The following is a 10,388-nucleotide window of genomic DNA, read 5'->3' on the forward strand; positions in this document are numbered from 1 at the left end:
GGGTACACTTCACATATATATTTTACACAGCAGAAAATGAACATTCCCTATAGAGAGAGATAAGCCTAATTTACAACTACCATTGTTACTTTATATAATTTACCATTAATTCTATATCTAATAAGTTCTTAATTACACATTGAAAGCTCCTATTTGATACTTGTAAAATTGAGAGGGATGAATTAAGCTCGTGAACAACCTATTACCTACCTATTTTATACGTATTTATTGGACACAAACAGAAAAGTTTTTGGCCAATAATTTGATGAACAAAATTAAACCCTAAATAAAAAATGTATGTTTAAATCAAACAAGTCCAAATAGGAGGAGACAATTTTTCCAAAGAGAGAAGATTGATGACTAAGTAGGGTCTCTTAACATATATATTTAAAGTAATTATTTACACCAACTTGGCTTTTTCTATATACAAACAACATTATTGGAGTAAAAACCTTCACTGTTATAATGTTATACAATTTTTTTAAAAAACAAAATACAATTTTTTCCCAACCCCATTTTCCCTTTTTTTTTTTTACCATTTTCTACTTAAAAGTAAGAAGAAAAAAAACCCAAAAAAATTTGGAAATTGTGGTCCTCAATCCTCACCTTTAGTACTATACTACTACTACAAATGTCCTCTGCAAGAAACCAATTTTTTGTTTCTTCTTTCTTTCTCTTTACTTCTTCTTCTTAATTATTACTCTCTCACTATAATCTCTCTGCATCTTTGGTTCAGCTTTTTTGTAATGGCGACTGGAAAAGCTGATGGAAAAAGGAGGCTAAGTTATTACGAAATGGAGGAAGAAGATGAAGAAGATGAAGAAGAAGATGAAGATGAGGAACAAGAAATCGATGCAGAATTAGGGTTTTCAGGGGATTTTAATAAGAAAAAGAAAATTTTTACTTCTGGGGGTTCTTCTAATAAAAAATCCGCATCTGCCTTCGGTGGAGCTCCTGCGGCGGCGCCACCGCCCCCGTGTCAGGCCGATAATTGCAATGCCGATCTGTCTTCTTCTAAGCGGTACCACCGCCGTCATAAGGTCTGTGAGTTTCATGCTAAAGCTCCCGTGGTTCCGGTGACCGGAATCGACCAGCGGTTCTGTCAACAATGTAGCAGGTATTTTGGCCTCAAAAAAACCCTAATTTTAGATCTGTTTTCTAAATTTCGAAGCTAACGTAAAAAAATGTTTAGTTTAATCTTAGCTTATGGTTTTGTATGTTTAATTAATTAAGATTATCTCTGGAATTTAGATGGTCTTAATTAATTAGTGCAATTTTTTCTTCATTTCTTTTGATGGGATAATGGAATTTTTGGTTGGTTCATTAAAAAATAAATTTACTGTTTATTCATCATAAGATTTCATTGGTGCTTAGAAAAAGTATACTTCAACTATGAAATAAATAAATTAGAATTTATAGTAATGTAAAAAATTGTTTTAAATGACTTTTTTTTTTTCTTAATGATTTTCCCAATTTTTAAGCTTTGTTAATATTTTTACTAAAATATCATCAACTTTTATTATTCATTGACGGCTTTTTATTCAATTTGTTCCATTTATATCAAAACTTTTCGATATATATATTGGTTTATAAAAAGTTCTATATATCTAATGAAAATATTTTTCTTTTCAAAATAGTTTATTACTGTGTTTATATTTTAATTAAACCTTCCAATATATATTGATATACTTTTGTACTAGATTTTATGAGGTTTTTAAGGGATTTATTTGTCCTTTAAAAATAGAAGGACAATAGAAATGGATAGCAGAACAACATCAATATTCACTATTGAGTTGTAAAAACTATTCAACACAGATAATTTAACCAATATTAATTTTGCAAAATAATAAATAATAATAAAATCATCATTTGGTTGCACTGAAACCTAAAAAGATGTGATGAATTCAAAAACAAGAAGATAATAATGAAAGTAAAGTTAAAAGATTTAAACCTAACTCAATTCACAACTAGAAGAAAACAATTCGATTAATTTTTGTTCGTTCTAAAAATTTAAAATAAAGATGTGCGTTTGATTTCTGAATTTTCTGTACGCAGTCAACAAAATTTTATATAATATATTTGTTTAGTTTTTAAGTTTTCGAACTGTAACTCTTTTGTGATTGAGTATTCACTGTAGGTTTAAAAGGTCTTTTCGAAGTTTTTATTTTCTTATTATAAATAATTATAAGTCAGTTTGATTTAGAAAAATAATTTCACGGACAAAAGATAATTTTATAAAAAAATTAGAAATGATTGTTAGACCTTTTAAATATGTTTTGAAAAATTTAAGCGAAAAAGATGAAATATACCTATTCTCCAAGACTCTGACTCTAAAAAATTGTCATTCTAAAACTCGAAATCAAAGGTAAATATTACTGAAAACAAGTTGGCATTAGGCTAAAAGATGATGAAGACGAGTTGGACAAAATTATTGGTTATTTATGAATTAGCTATAAATGCTCTCTTTTATATTATAATAAATTTAGTTGGTACCTTTGTGTCAAAAAAAAAAAAATGTTAGTCCTGGTTTCATGTAAGATCAAATCTTTGTCAATATTCATCGTTATTACATTAAATTTGTTTTTATACTTTTTGTCCATTGTTTAGGTAATTGAGGAAATCTAAAAAGAAAGAGGTTAGGGGTCAACAAGTTGGCAATTTGCCATATACACTAAATCAGCCAAACGCATTTAGTGAAGAATTCAAGGAAGCCTAACAATACTGATTGATGTCCTTGACCTAAATATTGAAACCCCCATTATTGATTCTTAAGCCTAAGATAATATATTAGGGTTAAATTATGTTCTCATCTAAAAATATTGGACAATTAGTTTTTTTTGGGTTTTAAACCCATTTTAACTTGTAGGCATTTTATTAAGAAAAAAAGAAGGGGAAGCTCGAGAATTGTTGAAAGTGTGGTGATCCTCAAATCTAGATAGAGAAAATGCATCTTTAACTTCACGAAACACCAAAAATATCCATTTGTTTGAAAGGGGAAAAGGAAAGAGAGAAAATTTGTAAGTTAGAGAATGGTAGAGCTAGTGTGAAAGAGCTGGAAAATTTTAAAGTAGTATTTAAGTTAACCTAGCTCTACTCTTGTTCCCTTCAAGAATCTGATTACCACGATAGCTTGATTGGATCCAACATCGGGTTTTTAGACTTGAAGTTGAGTTTTGGCTAGGGGAAGTTGAGTTGAAGACAAAACTCATACCGGAGGTCGGGGTCGACCTCAGCCCCTGACCCTTCTCGATCCTATGTTGGGTTCCATTTTCTTTTTTCTTTATTGTTATTGATTACATTTATTTGGTACAGTATGCACTGTGACAAATCTAAAACTACATTAAAGATAATTTTACATAACTAAACAAAGTTTTGTTTGAAGGGTGCATTTTTATTTTCGTAAGACTTGAATCACAATTTTTTTTTATTGCATAATTGAGAAAGATCAATGGGTATACATAATGTAATTAGAGTACCAATCTTCCAAATTTGCAAGCAAAATTTATTGTGGAATATTAGGATCTTAATATGAGCCATTCGGCAAATGTTATGCTCACTTCGCCGATTAATTTGCTAGGGTGGAGCTTCTGGTTTAAGTTTATAAGCACAATGATTTACTGTCTTCATCTTTTTTTCATCTTCTAACTGGTATTGGCCAAAGCTGATCATGTATATATATAGTACTAGTAGTCATCATAATTGATAACTAAATATTCACCATTTGTATTCCTTCCGTGAAATATGCAGATTTCATGGCCTACAAGAGTTCGATGAAACAAAAAGGAGTTGCCGGAAGCGGTTGGCTGGACACAACCAGCGGCGGCGGAAGAGCTCATCAGATCTCCATGGCGAAAGCTCAACCTAGCAATTAGCAGAATGATGAAAGAAGGGGAATTTTACATTAGCTCTCTTCATGTAACTTAGGCCCTTTCCCAATAATAATTTTCTATTGTTGGCCAATGCTCTTCCATTGACCATTATTACCAGATTTGCTTGCTCTCTCTCTTCTGTCAATCCCGTCTTTTGCTTTTGCTTTGTAGTTTGTACTAGAGACAATTAGTTGCACGTTTGTTAGGGAGGGTCTTGTGTATCTCAAACATTTCCATCCATAACCATTTGTGAAAATTATGGATGATTAATCCATTTGCAATGTCAAACAAGATTATGGGTTGCACTTGAACTTTGATTATTAATTCTTCATACATCATAAGATCAATGGATCTAAAATAGATGCAACTCAAACATTTGGAACATATCATCTTTCCATTTACTTTCACTCTAAGTGAACAAAATGAAAAGAATTGAGAGTCTACAATCAATAATTTTTGAAACAATGACAGGATCTCAGAATGTAACTTAAGAGACTACGTGAAACTTGAAACTCGAGGGATGAACCAAAATAAGTCTTGCTAATCTCGGGGAATACCAAGTACTTTCATTGCTAGCTCCCAGCAGACAATTGCTGCTGCGTTGGCAGGAAATGCGCGAAGTACGGTTGGACCTAAGCCTGTATAGCATCCTTTAATCCCAGCATTTTGATATATCTAAAAGAATGAAATTTCGAGTCAGCATGTTGTGTAATTTTAATAGTAGAGGAAATTGCCAGAGATGAGAACTTGAATGAAATGGTAACCCAAACGTCTTACCGATCTCAAAACAAGAAACGGATTTCTGGTGACGTTTTTGTCTGTAGACGTCTGGATTACAGTTTTTGCAACATCCAGGGGCAAAACAGCTAACCAGAACTGGTTAAATTTTTAACATTAGTCAGGTTTACAACAATAAGATTAATAAAGTTTTTCAATAAATAATTAGAATCATTAGAACCAACTTGAAAATAAGTGTAATTTACTTAGAAACTTACACCCACACCACCAAGGCCACCAGTCAAAATCCCAATGCCCATGTCCATTAAGTTGCCATGGACATTTGAATTTGAAGTAGAATGTAATTGTGAATGCATGTAATAGCGAACATTCTCATAAACACTAAAGAATACGGCATTTCCAATTGATTCCCTTAAAAATGTTGTAAAACCTCCGCGGAAAATACCAGTAGCCTGGAACAGAGTGTGTCATACTGTCATTTGAAAACTAGATCACAAATGGCAGATTACAAAGTCGAGAGGATTCTCTTACCCCTTCTGTTTTTATAGTTTTAAGGGCACAATCGACTGGACCACGATATCTACTGGAAACTGGAACAAGAGAATCAGTACCTTGAACTTGCATCCTACACTGGAAAATTTTATTCATGAGCCTAACATGAGAACAAAAGAAAGAAAACAAGAAACAAGTACATCATGATAAATGATCTATCTACCTTCACTAACTCAGAAGGACATAATATAAAGCTGATAATAGCTCCACCATAAGCTGCCGAAGGAATTACAACTTGTGGCCTTGGCCTACCATTTTGGTCGCCTCCCTTCACAATCAGAGAAAGAGAGACCAGAACAGTCGTATCAAGATTATGCACAGAATGCCCGTGGGCCAAAAATTCCAAGACTATTGAGCATAAAGTGAATTGGTTTTGGCAATATTGAGGAAGCCTGCAAATGGGCTATAAACCCCTAAGCAAAAGGAAAGCTTCAATTTCATCCGTACAGACCTGCAATGACTGTTTAGTCCGGGAGTATATTCCGAAAAGAAGGGAACTCTCAAAAGACACTCCAATGAAAGATGATGTTGCCCCTCGGTAAAGTCCTCTCACCTGTCAAAATTGTCATATCTTAATTCTTCAAAATATGGTAACGAAGGATTTATGCAGAGAAAGGGAGGTAAGAGCAATATCGAACAACTTGCACACTTGAAGCAATGCTAGCAACAAATGAGGAATCAACAACATTGCAATAAGTGAGAAATAGAACACCACTTTTCCAAGATAAGCAGGTATACGAACGTAGTTGGATGATGAAGATGATAGGCACTCAATTCACAACAGCATCCAGTTAACCTATCTGATCTTAGCATATTGAAATACTTCCTATAACTGTTTCTATAGAGTTAAAATCCCTTACCCCTTCAGTCTTCAGTATCCTAGCAGTGCAATGCAGACCACCACGATAAGTAATACCCCGTGACTCGGTATTATGTTTTTGAAGCTTTACCTGGTAAGTAAACAGACAATATGAGAAATCATTCTACCAGCCACTAACTATTCACAAGCAGAACTAGCTTAACCTGCAGTTAAGTTCAAATGTAAGTCATTTGGATAGTCTGAATGTGCTTAGTACAGACAAGGCAGCGTGATAAAAAGGTAATAGTTGCTCTATAAAAGAAAACAGTAATGGAAAAGGCATTTTAAAACACAAACAATCAAAATGTTTAGTATTACTCCGCAACAACTTAATTTAAGTGGTAAACAAGAAGAATCATTCAACTACGTCTACTTTACATATCATATAAATCTCAGCCTCACATCACTCAAAACTCCACAGGTGAATGAAACACAGCATCCAGGTCAAAGCCCGAAATGTAAACTCTATTACTATTGCAATCTATTTCATTTTCACGTAACTTTAAAAAATCCCAAATACAAAAAGACAATTTTCATTTCAGTCCACAGGAATAAGCAGAAGGAAGGTCGAAGGAACTGCAGTTCAAGCAGAGGATGCAGCTTACCTTAACGGTGTCAAAAGGGTGGCCGATAATGACAGTGGCAACGCCGGCAATCAGACCGGCGACGTAATCTTTGTAACTGGAAGTGTCCCCCATTGGTGTATCTGGGTAAAGGGTATCAATGGCAAAGAAGGAGTATCATCGAGTCTCCATTGGAACCCAGAGGAGAAACTCGATAATATGTGGCTCCAAGCCGTGAGAGCATCGAATGGTGTGTCATTTGGGGAATGGTGATTGATGATCATTTTATAGCCGCAGCCGCAGCCGCTGCGTATTCGCCTGGATCCATTACCCTCTTCTTCCCTCTTTCCTCTTGATTTTTCTTTTTATAAATGAAGGGTTAAATTACTTGTGACGCCTTATGCATCAACTATTGATTTTAATTAGTTCGATATTTGCCTTACTTATTCTCTTCCATCATCATTATCAACTCAACTCAATCTATATATATCTATGTTAATTGAATGAGAAAATTATTTAGTATGTATCTCATCTCTTTCATTGAGTTTGATTTCAATTTATTTTATTATCTACGTTAGAGTTTTATTTTAGGTTGGTCACTAGATTTCAATATTTACATATTTAATCTTAATTTTCTTCGCTAAATACTTATTTTTACTCTTGAATTCATCATTTTTCAAAATTAAACTTAAAATTTTTACTTCATAATAACTTTAAATTAAGTAATAAATATTGACATCAACGTGAGTGTTTAATGAAAACATGATATTAAAAATGTAAAATCTTGATATATCAAAGACTAAATTGAAATAAAACTCAAATTTTAATGGTAAAATGATAGCATTTTGATACTTAGGGTACCTTTGGGGAGGAAAAGAGTTATGGGAAAAATGAATCCTATATTATGATAATATGTGTTTGAGAGAAGGATTATAACATGTAGTGTTATAATAATATTTGTGTAGAAAGGATTGAAAAAATTATTATTATATTATTAAGGTAGGGTTGAAATAGGGCTTTGGGAACTGGGGAAGCAAATAAGGAAAGGGTTATATAACCCTATCCCCAATAACCCTATACCAAACTCAAAACATAAGAACCCAAAATAGTACCTTTTTCCATTAATTTCTATGAACTTTTTAAATATAGAAAAATAGATTAAGTTATTTATTATCATTATAGCAAAAAAATTCTGAACTTTTTTTTTATAAATGATAGATTAGTTATAGAAACTGATACAAGTCTATTATTGATATATGTGAATAGAAGTCTATAATTATATATCGATAATAGCGAAGTTGATAAGTGTCTATCATTTTAAGTCTGTTGGTGTCTATTAGTGATAAAAATTTATAGAAATTTAGTATCGATAGAAATTGATATAATTTTATCATTGACAACATATATCACTGTTTTATTTTACTATTCTTTAAAAATTGTTTGACATTTTTTTATCCATGAAAACTTCTTATTTTTTAAAAGAAATAGTTAATATTAACGATTTCTGATTAAAATACTAATTTAACTCTCGAATTTGTTTAAGTTTGAGTAATAATACCCTCAAAAGTAAATCAATTCATTCCACAAATACTTGCAATAAATCTTAACAAGTCGTTGGAGTTGATTTTTTTATTATTATTGAAATTGGTTAAATAATAATAAGGTTAAATATAATGTTAGTTTACATATTTTGGAATTAATTTGATTTGAGTTTTTTAATTCCAATTGTTTGGTTTTAGTACCCACATTTTCCGTAAAACTTAAAACTAACCCTTCAAAGTTAATTTTTACCAAAATAAAATAAATAATAATAATTTTATGAGAACTTGTTTTAAATAAAAAAAAAAATGATCTATTATATTTTGTGACATTTTTCTATATTGGTAGAGTACATGAACCAAAATAGTATTTTATCTAGTCTATTTACTTTTAATTTTGATTTTAACTATTTAAAATTTTTTAATGGCTAAATGAAAAATAGGATTGAATTATGTTTAACTAAAAGTTCATTTTAGGTTCTGTTATTGTGTGACCATACATTTTTTAAGAAAAAATATTGAAAAGTACAATACATAAAATTGAAAAACGATAACTTATTGGATATAAAAATTTAAGAATATATTGGACATTTTTTAGAGTTTAAATGTCTATTATTAGATATAAAATTTATACTTATTATTTAGTATCTTTAAAGTTTAATTATAAAATAGACACAACTCTCTAAGTTAAAGTAAAAATTAGGGGTAAAAACTTTAACTATCTTTTAAATTAATAACTTTAACTATCTTTTAAATTAATAATTAAATCATCCTCAAAATTATAAGTTTAGTTTAGTTCCAATATTTTTTAATCACATGTTTAATAATTCTTGATAAACGCTTTCTAATAAATTTCTAAATTTTGAATGTTGGTGGAATTTCATGTTGATGGAAGAGTTTTTTAAATAAATTTCAAGTTGAAGAGTAAAAATGAAAAATGTGACTCTTAAGAGGAATTCGTTTTTTAAATCTGTATCTAGAGGACTAGAGTATATTTTGTACAATTTTGTTTTTAATATGCATGGATTTATTGCGAGTAAAATCAAAAGTTTCGAGTCTTATTAGATACTATGTCTAATTACTTTATATATATAAAAAAAAATATTAGGCATGTATTTGAAAATTCTTTGGCAAAATTTGGACGAAAAGACTCAACAAACCTTAGCAAAGCTCAAATCCCATTGCTCCACTCGTGACCAAATGGTAAAATTTCCTAATATTTTTACATTATAGCCCACAACATAATCAAAGTTGTGTTCTTGTTTTTCTGTACCAACCCCAATTGATCAATAGATTCAATACCATTGATCCCAAGTTTATGGACTTTTGCCTTATAAAAACAAGTTGTATCAATCAGTACTAAGGATGAGTTAAAAGAAGAGGGAAACCATATCTCTATCAAACCAAAAAAATCAAGTAAATTGCTTATATTATAATGCCAAATGTCCCACCAATCTATTAAAATTGGACATTTTCTTCCCTTTTGGGTGACTACAATTACATCTCATTCATATTCTATATATTGTGTTTTTCTCTTAATTGTTCATTGTAATATATAGAAACTCAAACTCAAACTGATCGTTAATTTTTCATCGAAGAGAGTTTATATCATTTGTATGAAATCTGTAAACCCTAAATCCAACCTTTCTAGAGAATTTCTAAGTTAAAAGAAAAGTCAAACTTTAGTATTGAGCTATTGTTTTGTTGACTATTTAGATTCTTGAAGAAAGAGTTGAAGTTAAAATTTGTCTAAGTGTTAGAGAATTTAGGAGTTGAGCGACCAAGCGAAGGAAAGAAAGGAACACTAAGTGGATTTCCGCAAAAGTGTCGAAGGACTAAGCATTTTGGACTTTGCTAGGTGGCCAAGAAGTGTTCACATAGCCTCTATAAGAGCATGTCTAGGAATCAAGACAAGATTTTGCTTAAGTTGAGCTTGAGAACCTCTCAAGGTATGTCCTAGGCGAGATGACTAGGTCATGTCAAGAGTCAAGTATGCTAGGTGAGGAGAACCTCTAAAGTGCCAAGCTAGGCATTATGGTAAGACATGAGCATGCTCGAGGTGAGCTACGGGGCCAAGGATTTGCAAGGTTAGCTAGGCGACATAGTTTTGTTAGGAGGCTTTAGAAGATAAGTTAAGTTGTTAGGCATTTTGAAAGACCCTTACATTCAAGTCAGATGGTTGAGTGAAGAACAAGTGTTCATAACATGCAAAGATTAAGATTTCGGCAAGCAGAAGGTGACAAAGCTAGTCATGCAGAGAGCTCTTTAA

General features: G+C 31.5%; 2 protein-coding genes across 2 annotated transcripts; one reads left to right on the plus strand and one right to left on the minus strand.

Annotated features, from left to right (window-relative positions):
• Nucleotides 1-623: 623 nt before the first annotated feature.
• Nucleotides 624-4,180, plus strand: LOC101212580 (squamosa promoter-binding-like protein 3). Its single transcript, XM_011654971.2, has 2 exons — nt 624-1,117; nt 3,748-4,180. The coding sequence occupies exons 1-2, from the start codon at nt 747-749 to the stop codon at nt 3,863-3,865; spliced, it is 489 nt and encodes a 162-aa protein (XP_011653273.1). The 5' UTR covers nt 624-746; the 3' UTR covers nt 3,866-4,180.
• On the minus strand, nt 4,170-6,973 carry LOC101211846 (mitochondrial arginine transporter BAC1). Its single transcript, XM_004146564.3, has 8 exons — nt 6,624-6,973; nt 6,020-6,109; nt 5,611-5,712; nt 5,323-5,427; nt 5,139-5,237; nt 4,865-5,059; nt 4,647-4,745; nt 4,170-4,544 (listed from the first exon to the last, which is right to left on the minus strand). Exons 1-8 carry the CDS (start codon nt 6,714-6,716, stop codon nt 4,410-4,412), a joined length of 918 nt encoding a protein of 305 aa, XP_004146612.1. The 5' UTR covers nt 6,717-6,973; the 3' UTR covers nt 4,170-4,409.
• Nucleotides 6,974-10,388: the final 3,415 nt, after the last annotated feature.

The sequence above is a fragment of the Cucumis sativus genome, chromosome 1 (genome assembly GCF_000004075.3).
Source record: "Cucumis sativus cultivar 9930 chromosome 1, Cucumber_9930_V3, whole genome shotgun sequence".
Lineage (NCBI taxonomy): Eukaryota > Viridiplantae > Streptophyta > Magnoliopsida > Cucurbitales > Cucurbitaceae > Cucumis > Cucumis sativus.